General features: G+C 44.3%; 1 protein-coding gene across 14 annotated transcripts in view; it reads right to left on the minus strand.

The window, feature by feature from the left end:
* Positions 1 to 27715, minus strand: part of ATP8A2 (ATPase phospholipid transporting 8A2) — a 595211-nt gene that overhangs the window by 258249 nt on the left and 309247 nt on the right. For 13 of the 14 annotated variants that reach the window (XM_053308075.1, XM_053308074.1, XM_053308083.1 and 10 more), the window contains one exon: positions 19563 to 19673. The exons of the other annotated variant lie outside the window; for it this stretch is intronic. In XM_053308075.1, coding sequence (XP_053164050.1) covers positions 19563 to 19673 — 111 coding nt within the window. The remainder of the gene's footprint in view (positions 1 to 19562; positions 19674 to 27715) is intronic. 14 annotated transcript variants of the gene reach the window in all.

Genomic DNA, 27715 nt, shown 5'->3' on the forward strand with positions numbered 1-27715 from the left:
CATTAATGCCAAGGACCTTACTTATTGATTGCAGCTGACATGCCCCAGCTGACATGCCCCAGTGTAGCATGAGCAGTTCAGAACTGCCCATGTTGCTGTGGAGCTCTAACATGCACCCATGGTGCTGCATAAGAGGGCTGTTCTGGTACAACTCATCCTTGTGGGATTGCATGTTATCTGCCATCACACAGGGATGATTTTTATTGGAACAGCCCTCTTGAGCAGCACCGTGTGGGCGTGTGTGTTAGACACCCACACCGTGGGCACGTGTATTGGGGCAGGTAGTCTGATATGTTGCAAGGCATGCCAGCCATTCATTGCTCCATTGGAAGGGAATCTTGACTTTTCTGACTGGTGTGCTATTTCTAGTCTTGCTGTCTCCACAAGAATGACAAGGTGTTTGTGCACAGGATCCTGAAGATTTTGTCCAAATGTTCTAAATAATACCCTGTCTTAATGTATAGTTCATAGCTAAAGTTGTACATGGGGAGAGAAATGGTATGGCAGTTTGACTGTAGTTGGTGAAAGACACAAAAGTATGAATTCTGAGCCCGGTGGGGGTGTGATGTGGGGTGGAATCTGGAGAGTTCTTCCAAGGGTATGCTTTTGCTTTTAAGAGAAATAATATTTATTTATTTATTTATTTATTAAGTGTATTTCTATCCCATCTTTCTTCCCTCCATTGTGAAAACTGTTCATTTATTCCTGCCATCTGTTTCCTGTCCTTCAACCAGTTACCAATCCACACATGAATTTGTCCCCTTATCCCATGACTGCTAAGTTTACTCAAAAGCTTTTGGTGGGCTCTTGAAATCTAAATATACTATGTCAACTGGATCGCCTTTTCTCTTATTGCAGACAGAGAATCATAGTTCCAAATCACAGTTCCTTTTTATGTTTTATTTTAAATATATCCTAAGCTGCTCTCAGCTTTCAGGATAGAGTGGGATTCACACAAAAATAATTAACAATGATTGCACAATTGAAAAAAATAGGTACACCAATTAAAAACAAAACTGCTTTACACTAATTGTAATAGTTATGGACTTTTGCCTATACAGGCCTCTTTCCCATGCATGCAAATAAAATGTAATTATTTCTAAAGTGATATTTGGGATTTGATCCAGCAACTGTGTCTCCGATTAACAGAACTTTTCATCCAAGTTCTGTGTTTATTCTTATACTACAACACAATTCCTGCTTCAGCTTAAAGCTGTTTGCGAGTGCTGGTGGTGGGGCTGTAGAGCAGCCAATTATAAGATCAATTCGTGATTTTCTACTACTACAGTTTAAAAAAATACCCCAACCTTAATTTCTTTCAGCCAAGTACAGCAACCAGGGACATAGCAATGCTGAAGTGGGCCCTGAGACTAGAAGTTAAAATGGGCCCCTTGCCTTCTTCTCCCCTCCCTGCAGAATATGAACAGGGTGAAAAACAAAACCTTCTCAATATGCTCTTTTGCCTATGGAAATAATATCACACACTTGGATCAGGAATCAGCAGCTTGTCAATGAGTTAGGGAGGTGGGACAGGGGTCAGTGAACCCGGGCCCCACTCCCTCACGGGCCAGGAGACATTTCTTCCCTCCTTGTTCAATTAGAGCTACGCCCCTCATAGCAACCTCTATGTGGGACTGCCCTTGAAAAGCATTCAGAAACTCCAGCTAATGCAGAATGCAACTGCCAGATCAGTATCTGGGGCCTCTTGAGTGGATTATGTTACTCTAGTTTTGAAAGAACTGCTGATTTATTTCTGGGTTTAATTTAAGGTGCCCTTTTGGACCTTTATAGCCCTAACTGACTTGGGTCCTAGATATCTTAAGGACTGCCTGCTTAAAAGCAGATCTTAAAAGCAAATCTAGAGATGCACATATCAGGCGATATAGAAATATGATTGATTGATAACTAAATACATAAAACACCTGCCAAACAAAATATGTGAGAGCAGGGCCTGAAGCCAACTTTTATTTATGTGGGACAGGGCCTTCTCAATTGTTGCCCCAGTTTGTGGAATCCCCTCCCTGAGGGTTCCTCACCTTCTTCACAGCATTCTGTAAACATTACAAGGCTGCTCTCTTAATCGAAGCATTTGGGTCAGGAAGGAGTTTTAGCTGCTGGTGTATTTATTGATGTATTCTGCTTTTGTGTTCTGTTTTCAGCTCACATACATACATACATACAATGTGCTCGCTTCGGCAGCACATATACTAAAACTGGAACATACATACAACCTGAGGCTGGAAACTCAACACACTGTAACATCAAGTCATGTGTTTTGGATTACGATATTTTATGCAGAAGAGGAGAGATGCGGCCTGCTTCTAGTGCATCCACACAACGCTAAAGATGTCCAATTCCTTCTGAGTAAGCAGTACTTGCCCTCTGCTGTCAGTGAATATATGAGACACACATTTTGCTCTAAATTCTATACACATATTCAGAAACTGGGTTATAGATGCCCTTATTAAATCCCCAAATAAAACAAATATCTCTGGTGGTTAATTAGCAAGGCGAGATTGAGGTGCTTTATTATTAGTGTGCATTCAAGTGAATTGGAAAAAGAGTGCTTGGTGGTGCAGGGACCAAAATAAAGAAATAATTCTGGGCCTGAAATGTGCAGAACAGAGTAATTTGCTGCTTTAATCATGCAGGGCTTTCCCAATCTATTACTTGGACTAGATTTCCATAAAGAAAAGCCAACATCGTTATCAGTTGCCGCTCTGGTGAGATAAAGAGTCTGTGCCTTTTCACTCCAATTCTGAAGGATAGAAGAAAAATAACGAGCCCATTCTCACAACTAAGTGAGAGGGCTTGAGGGCGGATGGTCGGGACGGCGGCAGCAGCTCGCTTTCCCTGCAAATGAGCAACGGGAGTTGCTGAGTGCATGAATCGCGTGCCCAGACAGACAGCAGCTGTCACGAGCAGCATGGAGGGACAGGGGTCGGGACACATCATACTGGCCTCTGGAAATCCCACAATGCACCACATGTGTGCACAGTGCATTGTAGGGATCCCCCCACCAGTGGCAGTAAGATGGGAGGGCACCCATAAGTGTTTCAATACCTGCTGAAAGCAGCTGGCACTGACCGACGATCAATTCAATGCGGTTAAGGAACCGCTCGCCCCCTTGACCTCATTTAAGAGTCCAGCTTCTTAGCCGGGTTTGCCGCCATGGCACTGCCAGAGCTACTTGGCTCCTAGTGGTTTCCCCGGGCAGCCAAGCAGCGTTCCCTCTAACAGGGATTCCCAGATGTTGTTGACCACAACTCCCAGAATCCCCAGCTGCAATGGCTTTTGCTTGGGGATTATGGGAGTTGTAGTCAAAAACATTTGGGAATCCCTGTTAGAGGGAACACTGCAGCGAAGCCCAGGCTTAGCTACCCTAGCCTGGTCTGAACTGCTCATGAGAACTGCCTCAATAAATCATCCCAACATCTAAAGAGAGTGGATTCAACAGATGGCACAACCAGTTGCATTCCAAGGAAGGGCAGTGAACAGTTCTGTCAACAGATTTAATTCAAAATGGACATAGCTACTCTTGATTATATTGTGAGTTTGCTCACTGGAGGCAGGAGGCATGGAACAAGGTTCTAATTAGATTTTTCACAGCCAACCCCTGGGCTTTATGCCAATATGTTTGCTCCTTCTCCTATACTCCAGTTCTCTCCCTCATTTCCTGATGTGTAACTATACTGCGTCCTGATAACTATTGTTGGGCTGATTAAATTATTGCAAACCAATAATCTGTCCCAAAAACAAAAATTGGAAACCATGGTTTGAAGTGGGTTTGCAGTTCTGATTTGGGGGCAGGTTATAGTTTGAACCAACCGTAGTTGCCTGATTTGGATGTCACAGCAAATTACTAGGGAGGGGACTATAGCTCAGTGGTAGAGGGTTCCAGAAGGTCTCAGGTTCAATCTCCAGTTCGGGCTGAGAAAGATTCCTGCCCGAAACCTTGCAGACCCACTGCCAGCCAATGTAGTTATTACTGATGTAGATGGACCAACGGTCTGACTCAGTATATGGTAGCTTACTGTGTGAAAACAAATTATCATGAACCAGCGATGGAAGGAGAGAATCTGAGCCCACAAGGAGAGGAGAGAACACAAGAGGATGAAATCCAGTGGCTCCATTCACATGTCATATTCAACACACACTCAATCTGTGTGCAGTGCACACATGTCTATACACACACACAGTTATTCACACATAATGCTCAATGCGCACACAGTAGTAAGCGTTCTATCTGTACCCTGCATTTTGAGGCCTGTACCCAGATTCACTTTTAAAATGAATGCATGTACAGTCAATCATACAAAAATATGTATAGGTGTAAAGTAAAGGTAAAGTGTGCCATCAAGCTGATTTCGACTCCTGGAGCTCACAGAACCCTGTGGTTTTCTTTGGTAGAATACAGGAGGAGTTTACAATTGCCTCCTCCCTCACAGTATGAGATGATGCCTTTCAGCATCTTCCTATATCACTGGTGCCCAGTATAGTACCAGCAGGGATTCTAACAGGCAACCTTCTGCTTGTTAGTCAAGCATTTCCGCGCTGCGCTACTTAAGGTGTCATATGTATATGTGTACAAACACTTATATGCATATACTGTACAACATAATGTCTGAATAGGGATATTATTGACCCCCAAACTAAGGCTTGGCTGTGCCATCTGAACTGTGCCATGAGACTCTATAGGAATCAGAGGGTGGAACTAAATGCTGCAAGAAATGTGCGTTGAGAAACATGACCGTTACCAAAAACAGCAGTCCCACATTTCTTCCTCCCCGTCTCCCTTATAACATCTAGTAATGCATGATTTACTGTCATTGCACCTCACGGCTCCCATCCCACTCCACATTCCCTGCTGCTGCTTTCAGCAGCACTCATGCATCCCTTGTAAAATCTAGCCCTGTCCAGAGAACTCACTGGACGAAAGGCATGTAAGACAGCCATGGGCTACTGAGCTATTGTACATGTACTGTATACAAGAGCTATTGAGTTGTAAATGATGATATGTCCAACCCAGAGGTAATCTTTCCCCTGGACCTTGGGGCTCTCGTCCATGGCCTCCTGTCTCCTGGGGGACTCCAAATGTCCTGGGGGGCCTCCCCAGAAGCCTGCCACCAGATGCCAGGGATTGAACCTGGGTCCTTCCGCATGCAAAGCAGATGCTCTGCCCTGAGAAGGTTGCCAGCAGCCTCCTCTTCCCTCCTTGTGCTTCTTGCAGCCTTTGCAAGGAGTGTGAGGAGAGAAGGTGGCTTTCTCTCGTCTCCCTGCGCTCCTTGAAAAGCTCGCAAGAGTCGGACCAGTCCCAAAGAGCTGCTTCGATGCTGGCATGCATCTCGCTGCCCTTGTTGGTGCCTCAGTAATCTGCTGCTGGAGGCAAGTGCTTCACTTCCTTTCACTTTGTGGAAGGTCCACCCCTGCGCCGGTGTACCCATAATGCTAAGATCACTTAAAACGATAACTGGATATTCCAGAGATTTCTAAGTGTGGCTTGAACTAAATTATGTGAAATGTAACTTTAATTGTGTTGTTTGAGCTCCCAAAGCCTGTATGCTCCCAGAAGCTGATCTAGTACAAAGCATCTACTCATGTGTCTTTTTCTCACAGGCCAACGTTTTCCTTTAACAAGAACCTTTCCTTTTAAAAATTTCCCATCAGTTTTGGCAGTGCTTTGAGTGAACACTAAGATGAGATGGTGAATGGAATGAGAGTCCCTGCACTCTACCTCATCCTCTCCCAATATGATCAAATTTACCAAATTTCACTGAGTTTTGATATTTTCATGCTGACAAGGCAGTTTTCTTCATGTTGGACTCGAGAAAGAGCTTCTGAACTTAAAACAGAATTACAGGCTAATTGGTCCAATATGCCAGCAAGTCCTTTTTGGCAGGAGCCTGTCACTTAATTCTCTTTGTCAGATGGTAATTTCATTTACATGGTTTACATTACAGCATTCAAAGAGAAGGAAATTGTTTTACAAATGCATTTTTACAATAGTTACATTAACTAACCGACCACAGGGTAAGACAGCTGAGAAGCCCTGAAATTTCAGGAACCAACTCACTGGCTGACATGTCCCACAGCATAGCAAGAATAGCAGGCTGTTGTCACTGGCTGACACGTCCCACAGCATAGCAGGCTGTTGACCTGCCTGCACCCCACGGGACTCGAAACCACCCGCTAATGCTGCTATGCAAGAATGCACAGTACTGGTACTGCTGACTCTTGTACTGTCACACGTCTTGCACTATTTCCACTGAGAATCATTGAAGCACAGCAGACCATTGTGCAACAATCAGATTTAGAGCCCAACAGTGGCATAGGTGGGTCTGCACTGCCCACGACACTGTGGACATGTGCTGTATTTTCTCAGATATATCCTGCAGGCAAGTATAATCCTGTTGCTGCAAATGAATGGAAAATGGAATGTTAATTCTTTCCCCTAAGAGCCAGCATAGTGTAGTGGTTAGAGTGTTGGACTAGGACTGGGGAAACTAGAGTTCAAATCTTTGTTCAGCCATGAAACTCACTGGGTAACTCTAGGCTAGTCACTGATCTCTCAGCCTAACCTATCTCACAACAGGGTTATTGTGAGAATAAACATACATAAACAATGTACAATGCTCTGGACTGTTCAGAGGAAGAATGGGATATAAATGTAACAAGAAATTTTGGTAAGAACTAATTTGCCTACTTGCCTTTCACTATAAACCGATAATTATCATCTTCACAAGTTAGCCCACTTCCGCTTCAAACGTTCACACATTCACCAACTTGAATTAGTGTGGATGACATAATCACAAATGATGTAACTGAGGTGTCCCTATGTGTCACTACAACTGTACCAAATTTGGTCCAAATCGATCCAGGCATTGTGAAGTTGGTAGGGACACACATATCCATGCAGAGCTGAGTGATCTCACAAGCTTACTTTCCTTAAGGAAATTAGGCTATAAATAAATGAATGAATGGAATGCTCTACACCAGAGTTGGTCAGTCAGTGATTGGATTATGACTCCATAATCTCCGACTATTGGCCACTGTGGCTGAGGATGATGGAAACTGTAGTCTAACAAGAGCTATAGAGCGTCAGGTTGGCTCTGTCTGCTCTATACCAGGGATTCTCAAAGTTGGCTCCCCAGATGTTATTGGACTTCAACTCCCATAATCCCCAGCCAAAGGCCACTGGATCTGGAGATTATGGGAGCTGAAGTCCAGTAACATCTGAGAACCCAATGTTGAGAATCCCTGCTCTATACCAACACTCAATTAGGCACAAGCCACACTTGTACAATCTTACCTTTCCCCATTTTTGAGAGAGAGAGAAACTGAGAAGACTAGCATTGGCATGAAAGACCCATTCATATATTACCTGCTGCCTCATGGCTGCATTGACAGAGTTGCTTTTCATATCAAGGAAGAATTCTGAACCTGGGCTAGGGGATCTGTCATACCATAGGCAATCATTCTCAGAAATAAAGTATCAAAATCTATCACCCACAGCACTAGAATCTTTTACTATAGGCACTGGTTCTTGCAGATATCCATTCTACTAGGCACTCAAGAGATTTGAGGACTTAGCTATGAAACCTAATTTGTAATTCATAATAAATTGTACATCGAAGGCTGAAATACTACCAATTGTGTTATGTGAAGCACCCATTTCTGAAGAAATAAAAAGCAACAAAAGGTATTTGTGTGGTCGTTTGCAGCTGAACACTCACAAAACGTTGCAAACAGTTGTAAAGTACTTGAGGCAAAAGCTTTCATTAAAGATGGAGACCCCTCTAATGATCCACTGTGCAGCATACATTACAGCAGCGCTTGAAAAACTAGCATGGATTTATCTTTGTGACTGATTCTTTAGCAACTCTTGGGATTAACATACTAAATTAGGAATCCAAAAACAAGAAGTCAATCATGGATTAAAGTTGTGGAAGGGGCAAGTCCATGAACAATTCAAACTTAATTTTCTTTACACAGCAGGGGGTTGAAATATGGAATAAACTGTCATCAACAGCAGTAGAAACTAGAGATGAGCTGAAAAAGACAGTTGGGTACACTTTCAAAGAGAGGCAATATATACACAGTACATATGTATATCAAAGAGTAGAGGACTACTAGGACATCTTTGGATTAAGGGTGACATGTAATTGCATAAGCCATATTTCATTGCAGGATCCCCCCCCCCCATACTTGGAAATGGAAAGCACAATTACTTCACAGGTCATTTTCATGATCTACTTTAGGACTTTCATTGAGAAAATGAACAATATTCTACTATGTGGTTTCACAATTGATGGGGCGATTCTCACGATCAACAAAAATCAGGCTAGCAGAGGCTAGCCCAATTTTTGTTGACCGTAAGAACTACCGGGCTCGCAGCCGAGCCCAGTGGTTCTTGAGTGGGTAACCCGTTCAAGAACCCCTGCTAAAAAGCAGGTTTGCGGAGTGAGCGCTCCAGCAAACCTGCTTTTTAGGATCGTGAGTAGCCGCGGCGCACCTTCGCGCCGTGCCTACTCATGAGTAGACCCCCGGCCAGGAGGCGAAAAACCGCCTCCCGGCTCCGGGGGTCTCCCCAGTGTGCCCTGCGCACTCGCCAAGGGCATACTGGGGCTTGTGGGGGCCACGTGGCCCCCCGCTCCCCCCACACCCCACAGGCTCCGTCACGGAGCCGGTCATTGTGTGGGCAGCCGATCCGGCCGCCTAGGGCTCCCTGCCCACTTGTGAGCGGGGAGAGCAGGCTTAGCCCGCTCTTCCCGCTCACTGCCCCAAACCGGGTCTCACTGATCATGAGACCCAGTCTGATGTGTTTCTGAATCTATGAGGCTATTCCCACGATCAGCCGAAATCGGGCTAGGGGAGCCTAGCCCGATTTCGGCTGATCATGGGAGCCACCAGGCGAGCCCAGTTGCCTCCTGGCGGTTAACCCACCAAACAACCCCTCCCCTTAAACCGGGTTTGTGGAGTGCTCCACAAACCCTGTTTTTAAAATTGTGAGTAGCCGTGGTGCAGTTCTGCACTGTGGCTATTCACGAGTAGACCCCCGGAGGGGAGGCGAAAAGCCGCCTCTCAGCTCTGGGGGTCTCTCCAGTATGCCCTGCACACTTGCGCAGGGCATACTGGAGCTTCCAGGGGCTGTGTAGCCCTTGATCCTCCCAGCCCCTGCCGGCTCAGTCACGGAGCCGGCAGTCATGTGGGCAGCCAACCTGGCTGCCCAGGGCTCCCACCCTGCTCGTCTGCAGGGAGAGCGGGCTTAGCCCGCTCTTCCTGCTTACCTTCCCAAACCGGGTGTCACTGATTGTAAGACCCGGCTCTATCTGATTCACAAAAAGAGGCCTATGTTATGTGGAAACTATGTTTTGTGCTATTTTGCCAAAAATTTGCATGCTCACACCTGCATGTACATTACTTGATTTATCTGCAGTTTATTACTGTACACTTGAAGGTGGCAGTCAAATATATGAAGCAACTGCACTGAAAAGTGCCGAGACTGAGGTTCTAACTGTGGTGTTCCATCTGTAATGACATCAGGTGATGCTGCAGTCATCAAGTGATGAACATGCATGTTTGAATCAGCCCTGCAAGTCTAAGAAATATGGCCCCAATTTGGGGAAACTGTGACCATGCCCAACCATAAGGCTGTGATGGGGGCCAAGAAGGCTGAGATGGCAAGACAGGCAGAAGTCCCTGGATCAGAGGTGCAGTGTGGGTCAGATGGGGAGTGGACAAAGCAGGATGGGGACAGTATATGAGGGGACAGGATTGCATGGAGTGGGACCTCAAGACCTGTAGGAGATGTAGAGGAATTAAGGAGGCTGCTGAGAAGGAAGCAGGGAAGGGCTGACAAGCCCAAGGAAGATTCTCACAGACCCAGCCTGAGGTGCCCAGGAAAGGCTGGAGGCAGAACAGATCAGGAGGTGGGTTCTGACAAACCTCCATGCTCCTATGTCCTTCACCCCAGGACTGAGGCATAATCTTAGAAAGCTGGGCAGTAGGCACCACAGCACCAGTCCAGAGCCATGAAGTAATAGAGGACTGAGTTCATGAGATCAGATTCTCATACTTGAGTCTAGATACTCATGATTAACGCAGATTTGTTGCTTTTGGACTCAAGCTCTTGGTATATAAATCATGTACTTGACTTAAAACAAATGAGGCAGTGCTTGATTTAAGATGAATGGCATGTGAGATGTTGGTAAATTGCCACCTTGTCTCAACTTTACAATTGTGTTTCAGCTGGACAACACTTGCTGTGGGAAGGAAGACTCTACTAAACAACTGCCAGTGCATAGACTAGAGGAGGAGAAGGAGGCGACACCTCAAGCTCACACTGAGGACATGCACGTGAGCAGCCCTATCTGGGCTTGCACAGTACTACCTGGATAGGGCTGCTCATGTGGGGTGCCAGGATCGGGGCTGATTACAGCGCTCTTGCCAGGGTGGCCTGAGATTTTTACCCAGGCTTATACTGAGGTAAAAGGGTGTGCTTGAACCCTTCTACCATGGTATAAGCCAGGGTAGAGCATCTGGCAGCAGAGAGATCCCACTTCTCATGCGGTGCTTTGTGGGAGGCCCCAGCCTGCTTTCCACCTGCCCACTTGCTGCTCCTGGAGCCATCACACACTGGTCGTGTGGCTGCGTGGTAATGGGAAGCCCAGGAGCGGTGCTGGTTGTGTTGGGCAAGGCAAGAAGGCTCCTGCCTCCCCTCACCAGCCTTTCCCAGGCTTGGTAAGTTCTGATTGTGAGGACATTATTGTCTTAGAGACAAGCAGTCTTGACAGCAGCAGCTGCTGCATCTGAGACTGTGGAGGGACTGGCTGATTTGCTTGTCCAAGAAACTCCCCCTGTTGCCACTACTGCTGCTTCTCTAAGTATTGGCGAGGAGGAGGAGGAGGAGGAGGAGGAGGAGGAGGAGGAGGAGGAGGAGGAGATAGAGGCGAGCTCCCCAGTTGCCTCTCTTCCTTCCATGGCAAAGTGAGAAAGAGCCAGGAAGGGACTGGGAAGAGAGTGGGTGGCAAGGGTGAGCAACTTCAGATTCTACACCATCAGGTCTGCACAGATGTGACAACACATCACCAGCACTGACAGCAGCAGGATGGGGAAACAGAGCATCCAGCCTTGGTTCACAAACCTAACCCCCATTTATAACATTGTTTCCTATGGGTTAAGATGTTATGACTTAAGACATAATTTTCAGGAACCAGTTATGACGCAGATCTGAGGACTTCCTGTAAAAGAATACATTTCCATTTAACAGATAAATATATGTGTACATCCAACTCTGCTTTATATGTGGCCTTTCTCGATTTTAAATTTGCTTTCAATTCAATTTCGAGAGTGATCCTTTGTGGAGTGGGGGGGGAAGCCTTAAGAAATTATCCATTGACAGGCGTTAACTCTTCCTTTTCCAGAGACTGTATACAAATACTCCCCTGAGATGCAACTCATAAGTGTTGCCCTTGAAAATGATTACCCCCTATAAAGGGGTTAAGCAGGGATTATCTTGAATCCGTCTTTATTTAATTTTTATATTAACTTGATGGCCAAAAATTTAGACAACTCAGATTTTCATCCACCTAACATTGCAGGAATTAATATCCCCATACTTTTGTATGCAGATGATGCAGCAGTCATTTTACATACTCCAGTTGGTCTGAAAAAGAGCTGTGAGATCTATAATCCAATACTGTATAGAGAACAGGTTGGTGATCAACTTTGAAAAATTGAAAATCAAGGTGCGCGGAATGTTGCAAAAAAGCACAATCGCACTCGGTACGTAGCCAATCGTAGCCAATCGTAGCCAATCACAGCCTCACTGGTGACGTGCTGACACTTTACCCACAGTCTGGCAATGCAAGTGCTACAGAGCTTGCTGGGATTCATCTTGGCAGACCAGGAAAAAGGAGGTGCTCCCCTCTCCTGAAACTGGAGGTTGCTGGACCATGGTTGGACTAATGTCTGTGATGCGATTTATGGTATTAAATTGAAAATGTGGGTTTGTCAACTTCCGGTTTCAAGTTACGTGCAAATGCGGCCACTGAAACAGAACAAAAGGTTCCAACTTCCTGAAGCCTCATCCTTAAGAGATATTTGATACACAGGCATCTCTTTAAATTACATGAGCAGTGATCAGGCCAAGATAGAGCCTCTATGTGCATGTAAATTTAAGAAGAATGTAGCTAAAAACACATGCACGTGTGTACACACATTATAAATAAGCTTCACATGTATTTTGAACCATGCTATTTCAGCATACAGTAGTCCCTCGACCTATGAACTACTCGAAAACCAACGTTTTCGACTTACGAACGCCAAAAAAGACCGGAAGTAGTTGGCGGTTTAGATTTGGCTTCCTCGACTTACGAATTTTTAGATGCGGTTTCCTCGACTTACGAGTGTTTCCAGACCTCCGTGGGTGCGCTTTTCGACCTACGAAAATTTCGACTTACGAACGTCCGTTCGGAACGGATTAACTACGTAAGTCGAGGGACCACTGTATTTGGCCTCATTGTCAGGCATCTGAGCCATGAGCAGCAGTCACCAGAGGACTCAAGTACAAAGCCTGGACTGGGAGAGCCAGGAACACACTAGGGGTTTGCATCAGATAGACAGTTGGGAGCCAGTTGGGAGGAGACAGGAGGAGGATCAGGACAGAAACCAAGAGCCAGTAACATGCCAGAGGTCAAACCATCATGAGCCAGAGGGTCATACAGAAGCCAGGAACACTCCAAAGTAGTACACACCAAAGTAGTCAGGAGCAAGACTACACACAAGCAGATCTTGATCCTGAGTCAAGGCCTAGGTCAGCCAGGAAGTCAATTATACTTCCTGCTGCAGGGGAAGGCCTGTGAATGCTCCTCTAGGGGAGGACCTGTCCAGGGCTACCCTGTGAACTGAACCAACCCTATGGACCAAGTGAAGCTAGATATGGGAATTCCATGACTAGAATGCTTAATCTCTTTTTCCTTTTCAAAAAGCAGCCATTGGGGTGGGGTTATAGCATGGCAATGGCCATGGAGGACAAAATTTACATGTTTTCCCCTCTGCTGCTTATAGCAGCTTCAGCAGGGTGTGTGCCTGTATGAGATTTGGGTCTAAGCCTTGACATGTGTGGGGTGGGGGTGCGCAGGCAAGGGAGACCCTCTCTCCTTGCAGCCCCAATCCAAGCCACTACACACATAGACTACACACAACCGGTGGGTCCTTTCTGCAAAGGAAAAAGATGTCATGAGTTTCAGTCATGGAACTCCCACATCATGTCTAGTTTTGCTCTGAGATCTGCTGTGGCAGCCATCAAATACTTTTTACTAAAGCAGTGAAAGCTCATTATAACAATACTGCAAGTGTATATTGCAGTGCCAATGATTAGGGCAAAATAGCAGCATTTTCTTCTAAACTGTGTTGTGGATAAGACAGCTGCACTTTCCTATTTTGCACAGAGAACTCTCGGTGGAGGAGGCTGATGGGCCGTAATTTGATCACATCCTAATTCTTCATATAGGTTCTCTAGGTACCAAGGTACAGTAAACAAGAACATGGGAATAAATACAAAGTTTGTTTCTCCAAAGGATCAGGGATTCTTTTCCTCAATGCATTCTTTTTTGACATGAAAAATATCTGCTGTGCTACTAAGTCAAAATATTCTGCACAAGGCTTTGAACTTTTCACCGGCATCAACATCACTCCCTTTGATCTGGCTGTCTTTCTACTTCTCTAATCACGACACTAGAGAAACGTTCCAGTGTTCTTCTGCACTTGTAAATCAGCTATATTTCATGGTTCTTATGTCGTAAGAGCAGCTTCGTATCAGCTGCAGAGAACATATCTGTCCAACAGATGTGGGGCAAATCTCTTGCTAGTCTAACAATCAGTAATAGACGAGTTTTAAAGTCTATTGAAACAACGAGAAATAACTGGCATGGAAGGAGATCAGTAATGCCGTCCAGCAGCAAGTCAGGTTTACCAGGAGTGTCATGCTCTGCCTGCCCTGAGACCCTGCATGTTGTTGCCCCCTGTGGCAATCTGCAACATTACAGCAGACTCCTAGGTCTCCGAAGCCTTGGACAAGTCCTATCCTAGAGGATCACTCACAGGCCTTCCCCTGCAGCAAGAAATATAAGAGACTTCCTGGCTGAGGTAGGCCTTGACTCAGTATCAAGATCTGCTTGTTTGTAGTCTTGCTCCTGACTACTTTGGTTTGATCTTTGGTGTGTTCCTGGCTTCTGTATGACCGTCTGGCTCATGATGACTACTTGATGCCTAATACTAAATCAAACCATCAAAGCTGCCTAATACTTGGTATTGTTTACACTGATTGACAGTGGCTCTCCAGAGTTTCAGATCGGTATTTCCCAGTTGTAGCTGGAGATACCAAGGATTGAACTTGGGACCTTTGGCATGCAAAACAGATGCTCTTCCACTGAGCTATGTGCTTTCCCTTCAGTCCTAACTGAGTCTGAGCTTGCTAAGTCATGGGGGCAGAAGCGAACTGAAGGATCCCAGGAAGATTGGGGGACATGGCAGGTCCCACCCAGCCAACACAGAATGGTGTCATCATGCAAGGGGCTGGCTGGGAAGAAAGCAAAGGGTGCAACGGTACTAAAGGCAGGTTCTCTGTTAACATTGGGTGTAGTAGCAGGTGCTGATGGGCATGGAGCCTGAAACAGTAGTAGTGTGGGAGCTGGAAACAGATTTCTTAGGGTGGAACCATATCTCCAACATCATCATCTAATAACATCAACAACTGTGCAACACAACCAGTTCAAATTGGGTCTAGTTTTGAACCAGTTCAATCTGCGATGTCCAGTAGACACTCTCCAAATTAATGAAATTCAACAGCCCTATTCTGAATTTAATGGGGGGGGGGGTGGCGGGACAGCGGTTGTCCACCCATCACGAGTACTAGCAAAAAAGGACAAGCTGCTGCATTTTGGCTGACAATATGAGTTTTAAGCCAAATTCCACTAACTCGCCTCACTGCAGCAGTACATACACCTGCATGAGAACCTGCAAAAATGAGCATTTAACTTCTGTTCCTGACTTTTGGTCATGATAGTTGCAGATTAAAGAGTCATTAACATTAGAGAGCATTTTGCCACGATTTCAATGGGATGTGGACTGCTTCTATTCCTTACAGTGCTACTGGACTTACTGATCATCTGCAACTCATATGGCTGAGACCATAACCAAGATAAAGAACAGGGAATCATGGATAACAAGTCAATGAATACAAAACCAAACCTGTGAACAACCTTGGACAGGTCGAAATGAAAAATAATGTATATACAGACAATGTGGGCTAATGAAAAGCTCCACAAACTAAAAGAAATCGCTCCTGACAAAAGTTGATGCAATGCTTGTAGTGCCAAATTGCTTGAAGTAGATCCTCATAGGTGAGGGGTAATAGTCCTGAACAAATAAACTAGACTTTTGTCAAGAACAATATCTTTTAGTTTGTAGAGCTTTTCATTAGCCCACATTGCCTGTATTATTTACATTATCTCTGTATTGCTGATGCCTTTTGCGGTTTTGTGAGTCAGATTACACTTGGAGTATTTTTTTGCCCTTTACATGTGTATACTGCATTTTTCATTTCAACCTGTCCAAGGTTGTTCATGGGTTTTGTTTTGTATTCATGAGCCCATAACCAAGCAGGAACATTTTATGTGCATCAGTATTTAATAATCTCCGCTAAGAAATGAAATCGGAGCATAATAGAATAACCAAAGGCAACATTACAATATCTGTGTGAAGATAAACTGCATCTAAACTGCATTGCAAGTTGTGAAATTCTAGCAAGTGAAGTATTCTATCATTTGCCACCATTTGCTCTTCTAGGACAAGCGTTTTAAATTTTTTTAGTGGCTTGAAATATGACCCTTGAAATCTCAGGAGGAGGGGGCAGAGGGCACTGGGATTTTCTCAGACATTTCTTCATTGTTTACTTAACCCAACTGTGCTCCTTTTCTAAAAGTAGCCCTCTGTAACGTCTAAGTCTGGCTATCCTCAAGCTTCGTCATTTAGAACAAGCTCCCTCTTTACTAAGAAAGAACGAAAAGACTTGCAATGACCCCGAGAACGGGATTCCTGTGTGGTGCAGTTACTCAATACTTACTACAACTATTCTCCAAGTATAAAACCTCCAGCAAACTATGTAGAAAAAACAGGAATGTTTCACACACAGCCCAGGACAGTGGGTTAGCTATGTGGTAGGCTGCAAAGCAAGCCTGGAGTTCATGCACCCTAATGCTCTATACATTAAGCTAGTAATGGGAACTGGGTGTGTCCATGGGTCCTAAGCACATAGTTTCTGGTTCTCATTGCAGGTTATACATACAGTGGGGGACGTTTTGCAAGATTGTGGCTTGCTCTGTGACCTGCTGCATGCATAACCTACATGATTGGGGTATGTATAACCCAGCCTGCAGTGAAGTTTGAATGTAGCGCACCCCTAGCCAAGAATGTGGAGCCCCAACTTTAACTTGTGCCACGCAGGCTACTCATTTGCCAGGTTGAATGACCAACTTGTGTGGATGACCAATGAATGACTAGACCATGCTGGTATGGAGTTGTAGATTATTCTGACTCTATTATGGAGGTAGCCACCTAATGGTGCAGTGGGGAAATGACTTGACTAGCAAGCCAGAGGTTGCCAGTTCAAATCCCCGCTGGTATGTTTCCCAGACTATGGGAAACATCTATATTGGGCAGCAGCGATATAGGAAGATGCTGAAAGGAATAATCTCATACTGCATGGGAGACAGCAATGGTAAACTCCTCCTGTATTCTACCAAAGACAACCACAGGGCTCTGGACGCCAGGAGTTGGGACTGACTCGACAACACATTTTATTTATTTATTTAACATATTTATTTAACTTTTTATTATGGGGTAGTGCCTGAACCCCCCAAGAATGCTGCGCTAGGTGACTGCCTAGGTCTGCCTAGTGAATGGGCTGGTCCTGCTGTATCACTCCACCAGCCATACTCGCCAGTTCCACTGAACTCAGTGCAATGTTTTGAAAAGTACAGCCCCAATTCAATGGAAATTTACAGATAGTAAATCCTGCTTTGTTCAATGAGGTTTATCCCCAAGAAAGTGTGCATAGGATTGCAGTCTTACAGTGCAATTCTAGGCATGGTTACTTAGAAGTAAGTCCCACTGAGTTCAATAGGGCGTACTCCCAAGTAAACATGCAGAGGACTGCTGGTTTAGGAAGTAATTCAGGAAGAAGACACTAAAATAACATATAAAACAATCAAAATGATTTAGGATCCCAGTTAGTATCACTCTAGAGAAGACTATTTAGAAGCCCATAGTTTCTCACAACTTACAGACTCAGGAGCATTTGGAAATAACAATGTTGTGCTGTTCACTATTATGGCAACTGTTGACTGAAAACTATGTATGAAATTATGATCTGTAAAACTACACATAGCTGAAAATATATTTCATGTTGTAGTTATAACATAACCAACCAACCAACCAACCAACCAAACAGGAAGAACCCCAAAGCATATCTGTGCAGAACACACATTTGCCTATGTGGATAATATCTACCCAAAGAATGACCAGACCCCAGCAGAATGAGACATACATATGAGCTGTCCCATGTCTAACACCAGATCTCCCCTTCACCATCCCAATCTCAATTAGACCTCCACATTCCCATAGGCTGCTAAGCTATACAAAGCTCATGCCAAATACCTTCCTCAAATGCCCACCAAACCTCAGAGGAGGAGAGGAGATACGCATGGTTGGGTAACCTCCTCCCACCACTAGTCTCCTAGTGATAGATAATAGTATCTTCTAGTATCCCCCAAAAGGACAATAAATAACGTTACTGTTCGTCAATTGACATGTGTACGTATTAGTCAATCAGTAAAGACTGCAAAACAAGAACAAGCTTTGTAAACAACACAGACCTGCTTCATATGTTCAACTATCTATAGGCCTCTTCTGATGTTACTTTCATGATGTAAGAATCATTGCAGAGTGTGTTCTTCTGGTCTTGCTCTGCTCATACCAGAAGGCTGCACATCTCATGGAAGGAGCAAACAACATGGCTCCCTCAGGAGCTATAGCAATGCTGGCATGGCAAAAGCCATGTCATGGACTTCTGTCACGTGACTGAAGCTTTCAACGTTACCAGAGAAGCATGGGAAGAACACATGCTCACATGCCACTAAAATGGACTGTGTGAACCAGCCTCAGATTTATTCAGGGACCAACATTGTACTTGGGGGGAGGGGACAGCAATTCAATTGGGGGCTTGGGAAGGTTTTTTCTGTTTTTATTTGGGACTGAATCTTTGGCCCCTCCCAATTTCTGTAGCTACTTACTGGCATGAAGAATAACAACAACAACAACAACTCATATTTCGATACTGCTTTTCAACAAAAGTTTCCAAAATGGTTTATTTAGAGAAATAACAAACAAACAAAAATGGCTCCTTGTCCCCAAAGGACTCACAATCTAAAAGGAGAACAGGAGACAAGCTGGCTCTATTTCCCCCCCTCGAGTGTGGAGAGAAAGCAGAAACTTCTGCAGCTTCACTTTTAAAATGAAACCTTGAATACCTGAAAACCTGGACGTTTCCTGGGAACTGTAGTCTGTTCTAGCCATTGGAGCAGCCCCAGAAAAGACTACAGTTCCCAGGAAACCCTGCACTTTCCCCAAGACTGCAGGAGAAGAAGGGGACAAGGGAAAGGCCTTCTGGGGTTTATTTTCAAAGTGAAGCTGCATAAGATGTTGCTCCATCGCTGTGCTCCAGGAAAATAAAAAGCAGAGTCAGCCTGCCTCCTTCCCATGCCATTAAGTAGCTACAAGGGCCAGGTGAGGGTTGTGTGGCAGAGAAGGGGCAGAAGCAGCCAGATAGCTTTCAAACCAAATTGGCCCAATTCATACAAGGCTGCTCTGATTCAGATCAAGCCAGCAGCCTGCCAGTTTGGATCTGAGTTAAAGTGTTGATGGTTAAATTGGGCTGAACCACTTCTGAACTGAATCAGCCATTGAATCGGTTTTGCACAAATAAGGATAGAAGAGGCTCAGTGCAGATAGCCATTCATAAGAACAGGCCTGCAGGATCAGGCCCAAGGCCCATCTAGTCCAACATACTGTTTTGCATAGTGACCCACCGGATGCCTCTGGGAAGCCCCCAGGCAAGAGCTAAGGACATGCCCTCTCTCCTGCTATTACTCCCCTGCAACTGGTATTTAGAGGCACTCTTAATACAACTGGCTGGAATTCCACAGAGTAAGCTGTATGCTGGGCAGATTTTAAACATGTCGACATGGCCATTTTGAGAGGCTGCATTGAGATTATTACAACCTATTTGAGCATTGTGAGGAACTGCTCACACAAACAACTTACTCTGTGGCTTGCCAACCACATGCCTGCATGATAAGCAATCTAGGACTTAGGAGAGTGTGTGCATGAAACACGCTATATATCATTTAATAAGAGGATGACTATCAACAAATCATGAAAAAAGTTCACACACTAGTTGTTAATAAATCATTTCAAGAATCCATATTCCTGGTTGTTCTTACCTCAATAATATACAGAACGACATTCTTATAAAAGCAATACAATATGCATTTTGTCACACGATTGTAACTCCAGGCTCCATGGACAAGTAATAGCTTCTCCAAGTAAGAAAACTGTGGGGGAAGAAAAGGAAAATGTCCAGTAATTAAATTATTTCTGTTTATTTAGTTATAAAGGAAAAGTAACAACCTAGTTATTATATCAGCCATTGTTATATAATCTACAGTTTGGATGGTATGACTTAGGGTGGATTCAGATGATCTTTCATTCCAACTCTCCATGACTTTTTACTATCATCATGGGGGAACCATCATCACAGGGAATCACCAAGTGAAGGGCCCTCTGAATCCATTTGTGACCCTTTCACAAAATCTAGTTCCACACAGATATCGCCACAAGATGGCTGGAAAAAACAGGACAGCATGGCAGTAGATATGTAATATCGATCTACACTTAATCCACATAACTGGGTTTCCATCAATTCATTGTTTCTGGGCAGTTCTTTATGGCTAGGTTCCATATAGTACCTTGCTTTATGTATGGATCCACAAACAGCAATTTCTGAAGTTTCTTGAATATGGTGGTTGCAGAGTAGCATGTGTCTCACAAGACAAGTTTCCATGTGGATTTTTATTCTGGAATTATTGCCCCCAAATAATTGTAAGGCAGAAAAGGAGCTGGGCGAATAGTCAGTTGAAAGCAACAGTCTTAAGCAGGAGTTCCCCAACTTCTGGGTCCCCAGATATTGTTGCATTACAGTTCCCATCATCCCCAGCCACTGCGGCTGGGGTTGATGGGAGTCATAGTCTAACAGCATCTGTGAACCTAAGACTGGGAACCTCCTGGTCTACATTTGGGAACCCCATGTTCATGCAGAATTAAGTCAAATTGTGTTCAATGGGACTTATTAGGCTCATTCATACAACTTAAAACAGGGTAGGACAAGCACCCTACCCAGTTTCAGGAGCTGTGCACACTCCCATTTTGTTATCGTGTGTGAGGGGAAAACCTGGTAGGAGGCACCAGCAGTGATAATCAGACAGGCTCCCGCTGGGTAGGAAGGTTTTTCTTCCCACTCCATTCAGCAACTGGTTACCACGAAGCCTTCCTACCCAGTGGGAGGTTATCTGATTATCACTACTGGCATCTCCTCCTTTATTTTTCCCTTGCCCACAATCACAAAATGGGAGCTATCAAAACTGGATAGGCTACTTGTCCCATCAAGTTTTCAATTGTGTGATTGAGCCTACTCTCATGTAAGTGTGCATAGAATTGCAAACTAAGTCATCATGAGCTATGAGAATTGGTCTCAGATTCATTTACTCACAATGCTTACATTTTAATATGCTTTCAAGGAGTTCAGTTTCCCCCCATTTGATCCTCACAAAATCCCTATAACACAGGCTATGTTGAGTGCCAATTCCTTTCCTGAGGCCATCCAGTGAGTGTCTTAGACTCATCAGGCCTTGGGACCCAGGCTTCCTCAGAACAGGTCCAAGCCCTCTGTCCACCACATCACATTGGCTTTCAAGGCCCTTTCCTCAGTCAGTGGCAAAATGCTGGAACACAAGTATTCCAAAGCCTTCAGTATCTCACAATGGGCTTTATAACATACTGAGTAGTTTAGCATTAGCTCTGGAAAACACTCAGGTCTAGGTTCTGGCAGATCTTGAAAGAAAGTAAAAGCCAAAGAAAGGGAGCAGCTGCTTGAATCTGTTTTTCTATGTACCCTCAGATGTAGATGACACTGAACTATCCCCCCCACTCCAATACACATATTGGAAAGCAATTCCTGCACCTACCTCTCGACAGGAAGAAAAATGACTGCTACAGCAGTTTTCCATTTCCATGTTAACTCTCTCTCTCTCTCTTTCTACACACACACACACACACACACACACACACACACACACACACACACACACACCTGCATTCTCATCCTGGAGTGTGGACTTGTATATGTGAAAAGGTAGCAAGGGATTCAGTCCTGAATCAGGCCTGTGGTGGTTGTCACCTTATAGGATCAATCACACAGCAGACAGGACTGCAAGGTGGAGGCCAGCTAGGGCTTGCCTCAGGCATCCCACAGACTGCCAGCACTCATTAGCTCAATGCAAGCCAGGATGTGAAATGCAGGAAAAGGAATATAATCTAGTCCTTTTCAAGAAACATAGACCAAAATTCACTTAATAAGAATTTCTGTAGCATTTATAGAATAAAAGTGAGCATAATAGATCTCTCTATTAACAATAAAATCTGCATACAATCTTTGACTGGCCTTGAATATTTCTGGATTATTGTTTTGGGGTATTTTAAAAAAAGGTAGGTAGAGCACATCTCAAGTTGAAGACAAGGGATTCTTTTTAATGCTCTTTTTTAAATCCCAAGGAAGTTATTCTTTGTGGCAACAAGTCAAATTTTTCTTGTATTTGTTTAGTTTATATTATCTTCCTAAGACTCCTGAGCATACTTTGGATTTTTCCATATGTAACCATATCTGGTATTACTGGATTTGAAATATCATCTGGGTTTAAGGATGCTACATTAGTAACCAGTGGTCTAATTATATATCTTATGAGAATATGAGTCACCCATCAATGAAAACATCCACATTTCCACTGCAGTTGGGAAGCAGACATTCCCATGGAGGTCTTTTGAAATCTCCTTTGAGTTCCAGTATCACAATCAATGTTCAACGTGAGTGCTCTACATATGGATGCACTAAGAAAACAGGAGAAAGGTAGGGATGTGCTAAATGTTTCGGGTACAGAATGATCTGTACCCAAATCTGCCTGTTTCAGGCGATTTGTGTACAAAACAAATTGCCCCTCTGCAAGTTCCGAAGGATTCGGCTTCAAAACGAATTGCCCGAATTTTGGAGCTGAATGTTTTGTTGTTTCAAACCTCTATTTTATGACCATCTCCGTGTAATCTCCACTTTGTGTTTGACATCTATTTAAATTTCCCGCCCTTCCAAGCTTCAGATCAGTGAACAAAAGCATAGGCTGATCTGCTGACGATTCCCTCTTGGTTCCAGATTGGCTTTTTGGCTCCTGCCACTCTTGACTGACCCCACATTGCCCAGGGGAAGGACTGAAGAAAGGGCATGGGGGTGGGTAGTTCAAGTAGAGATTTTCAATTAGATTTAAAGAGGCAGCAGCAACCATTCTGCCTTCCTGCCTCGTGGGAGAAGAAAGAGAGAGAGAGCTTTGCTTTCCCTTGCCTTGCCTTGCCATGCCTATTGCCTTCTGCCTTGCCAGCCTGAGCCCAGCCTGCGTGCCCCTGCTGCTGCATGCCAGCCTGGGAAAGGATTGTATCTGCTGCATTGCTTGTTTTTTGTTCCTCAGAAGAAAATTCTTTTTTCACCCCCTTGCTGCTGCTGAGAGAATCACTGCCTGCCTCTGCCTGCTGTGTCTGTGCCAGCCACCAGACCCAGCCCCTGTGGCCACTGGCCACCTGGTCAGCCACCCCCTTCCCCCTCAGATTTTCCAGGCTTTTGCCCCAACCCACCCCTCCCACCAAAATCTGAAGACTGAAGAAGGAGAAGAAGATTGAAGAAGAAAGCGTAGACTCAGAGACCAGACCACAGAAGTGGACAACTGGACACACAATGTGGGTGAAGCCCTAGACTGAGTGAGTGTACCCATTTTAACACATACACACGTCTCTGGAATTGTGTATTCTTGGGGTTTTTTTCCTGTTTGGATGGAGGTTTTGTGTTGCAATTGAATTTTAAAAATTGTGTGTTGTTTAGTTTAGAAGAAGTTTAAACAGGGGTACTGTGTGGGAGGGATCCCCATTAGCTAGTACAAGTAGGTGGTTAGAAGGGTAGTGTAGCCTTGAGGTTTTTAAAAAAAATTCTGTCTTTTTTCCCATTCCAAAGATGGGGGGGGCACTTTTAAAAAACAGAAGCCTGTCCTCCAGTGCTCTGTGCCCATAATATATACCAGTATTAATATTCCCTGCCCAGCAGCCTACAGGTTCTGAGTAGGTAGGAAGGCACACACTCTAGCCTCCTCCCTGTGCCGATTTACCCCTAAACCCACTAACCCTTTCGCAGAGCACACATACACAGGTATACGATGCTTCCCCCCTACATAATCTGTGTGTGTGTGTGTGTGTGTGTGTGTGTTATATGAGTGTGTGTGTGTGTGTGTGTGTGTGTGTGTGTGTGTATAGAGAGAGAGCGAGCATGTTTATATATATATATATCTATATATATATATATATATATATATATATATAATGCAATATATTGTTGTTGTATGGGCAAAGGACAAGGGGTGTGTGTGCGTGTGTGTGTGTGTGTGTGTGTATGAGAGAGAGAGAGAGAGAGAGAGAGAGAGAGGGAGAGAGAGAGAGAGAGGGGACTTCTTGGCAATGAAGACTGGGTCATATTGTGACTTCTTACATCATCATCATTTTTATTCAGACTAGATTGCTTGCATCTACAATAGGTTGTGCTGGTGCCACAGTCTGTTGCAGAAATGTCAATTGTGTGCCATTGTTGTAATCATCACTCTTCTACTTATGTATGTGTTTGGGGGCAAACCCCACTGTTCCACTGGCAGAATGTTGTTTTGCACCCTTCCTTACTTAACACACTTTTATGGCCGGGTGCCACAGATGTGATTGTGTCTGTTGCTTGTGGATGAAAAATGCTTGGGGGAGGGAGGGCAAGGCTCATTTAATGCTGTTGTTGGCCCTAGTCTACTACCCTAGTCTGCTGCATCTGTGATATCACGCTTGCTTGCTGCTGGCTGTTACCCTGCATTGGAAGGGGGCACATGGGGCAGTGCATTTCATTATTGTTGTTTCACACTGTTGTGTGTAGATCAATTGCATTTCTGGGGGGCAGGAATGGTGGGACACAGTGTATGTGGTGAGTGACACAGTGGATGTGCATGATCTTTGGAAATCTTGTTCTTTGCAAAGCTTTGCTGTTGTTGTTGATGTGTGCTGCATCCACCCTATGGGACAATGGGGACAGACAGTGCCCATTTCTACCTGTGGGTGCCTCCTAGGAGTGCCACGGTGGGTCAGGTGGTAGTGCCCCAATGGGTGCCTGCTACCATCCAGGTTTCAGAGTGATTGGGCAAAGGGTTGTTTTTTTAAAAGAATTTCTGAAGTTTGAGCATCTTTGGGGCAGATTCAGAGAAGAAAAGGGGTTTCAGGGACAGAAGAGTGGGTCAGGTGGTAGTGCCCCAATGGGTGCTTGCTACCACCCAAATTACAAAGGAATTGGGCAATGGGTTGATTTTTTAAAATAATTTAGTTTATGCATCTTTAAGCTTTTTCCCCACAGGGAATAATGGGGATTTCAGCAGCCCCATAACTCCACTTGGGAGGCACCGGGGTGGCCCAGAGTGAGTGGTGGTGTAGTGCGCATAGGGTGCCAACCACCCCCATACCCACAAGCCCATGGGGTACTGGGTTTTGTTGTTTCTGAGGTGTTCTGAGAGTAGATTCTGGTAGGAAATGAGAGTGGATTCATTGTTTGTCATTGAAAATGAATCCACTCTCATTTGCTACCAGAGAATCCCTAGAGAAAGGCTATCCAGGAGGGGGGTCCTGCATACCAGGGAGGCCCTGAGGTATGCAGGAAAAGATATATGGCTTTTAAACAAACATGACTTCCAAAAAACCTACCAGGGAGCAAAGGCAGCACATACATGCTACCTTCAAATTGACAAATAATGTTGGTAGCCAAGAGCACTGTGTAGGTATCATACATAGCTGATGATGCCTGGCAAACCGCCCTGCAGCCTAGAGCCTAAAACATGGAAGGAAATTGGCCTTGAAGGACACAGGAACATAGGAAGCTTCCTATGTTCCTGTGTCCTCAACTTGGGCTCCCCAGCTGTTTTTGGATTACAACTCCCATAATCCCCAGCCACAGTGGCCAATAGCCACCAGTGGTCTGACTTATACCAAGTCAGACCACTGGTCCATCTGTTTTAGTATTGTCTACAACAGGGCTGCTCAGCTTTGGCCCTCCTGCAGATGTTGACCTACAACTCCCATAATCCCTGGCTATTGGCCACTGTGGCTGGGGATTATGGGAGTTGTAGTCCAAAAACAGCTGGGGAGCCCAAGTTGAGCAGGCCTGGTCTACACTAACTGGCAGCAGCTCTCCAAAGCTGAAACCTTGGTTGAAGTCTTTCCAAGTCCTACCTGGAGATGCCAGGGACCAAACCTGGTTACAGTTGTCTTTTGTGGATGACCTCTTAGAGAAATGGTTCCCATTTATTAAATATATGGACTCAGCAAAGACAACACACAGGAGCATAGGAACATAGGAAGCTGCCATATACCGAGTCAGACTATTGGTCTATCTAGCTCAGTATTGTCTTCACAGACTGGCAGCGGCTTCTCCAAGGTTGCAGGCAGGAATCTCTCTCAGTGCTATCTTGGAGAAGCCAGGGAGGGAACTTGAAACCTTCTGCTCTTCCCAGAGTGGCTCCATCCCCTGAGGGGAATATCTTACAGTGCTCACACTTCTAGTCTCCCATTCAGATGCAACCAGGGCAGACCCTGCTTAGCTATGGGGACAAGTCATGCTAGCTACCACAAGATCAGCTCTCCTCTCTGCATCTCCATGGAGATCTCTGCATCTTAGCTCAGTCTTTATTTTATAATATGGAAGGGGGATATTTTCTGGAGGGGGTGTCTGGGATTATATGCACATTTATATGTAAGTCCAATAGGATTAAGATGAACTTACTTCCGAGTAAATAAGAATAAGATGCAAATATAAAGCAATTTTGTGGTCTACTCTGTTGCAGGGGCTCATTTGTAACAGCATTACACAATTTTCGTTCCCACACACTCATAGCTAAACTAGGCTCTGTATTAGCTTAAAGCCAATCATTACAACACATAATTGTGATCTCACAGTGATCTTCCATTCAGGGGACTCACCAGGTCCACAGCTGTTTAGCTTCAGCATTGCTGCAGAATAAAATGCTCCCAGACTGCTCACTATACTCCAATTATTGCAGCTTTACCAAGTTAATGAGTGGGTTAAGTGCAGTTTTCTACATAGGTTCTTCTCCTTCATCTTACTTTCTAGCAAGTGAAAATAATAGGCAGTATCCAGACTGAGTTAGTCACAACTAAGTCCCATTGAAATTAATAGGACTTAAGTTGAATTTAATTTAGTCATGACTAACTTAAGTCCCATTGATTTCAATGATGTTTAATCATGACCAATTAGTCTGGGTGCTACCCAATGATCCCCATCCAGATAATGTTAGTTCCACTGAAGTCAACTAATATTATTCATATTTGGGGCCCATAAATCTAATAACATCTTTATACCCATTTATGATGAGTAATCACTTAACTGGAATTAATACCAGCATATCCTTAATTAAGAATATTTATATGTTAATTCCAAACCCATATTATAATTATTAACTGTATTAACTTGCAAGTGACACATATACTTCAAGGGACATATTTAATATTATTATTATAAATACTACTGAAATTAAATAGAAACGAAAAGTCACTCCAGAAAAACCTTATATGTACATATATCTGACTATTTCTTTCTTTCTTTCAGGATGCCCTTTATGATAAAATCTGGTTCAATGCAACCTTAAGATTTATTTTTGGTAAGCTGATAGAAACATTGGCAATAATTTTCAGTGGCTGACATCCAGACTAACTTAACTGAATAGTAGTACTACTCAGGGAGTAGTTTAAAGGATGAGTAAATTTCAGTAGTACTTCCTCTAGTATTTAGTCAGGATGGCAGCCAATATCTTTGAACTCACATGACTTCGCTAAAAGTTTTGGCTGCAGTCCAAAACTACTTCCAGTAAACTAACCCCACATCCTACCCCACAGTCAGCTGTTTGTTGGGTATAGATTTAGTGCAAACTTCTCTCTTTCCATACCACAACTATCAGAAGCCTATATTTTTGGAATCCACAGACTGAGAAATTGTGGGCCTCTTCAGTTGAAGTTTAGTATGTGGTGTTAACATGTGGTGAAGGAGCAGCATCATGTCCACTTTTTGTCTACTGGGTACTTCTAATTCTAGACCTGTTGGGATAGCTGTATGTTGGCCGTAATGCCTGCAAAAGGCCTACACAGACTGTCTAATATGCACAAGCCAAAATCATGCAGTCACCTCCCAGATTTTATG

The sequence above is a fragment of the Hemicordylus capensis genome, chromosome 3 (assembly GCF_027244095.1).
Source record: "Hemicordylus capensis ecotype Gifberg chromosome 3, rHemCap1.1.pri, whole genome shotgun sequence".
Classification (NCBI taxonomy): domain Eukaryota; kingdom Metazoa; phylum Chordata; class Lepidosauria; order Squamata; family Cordylidae; genus Hemicordylus; species Hemicordylus capensis.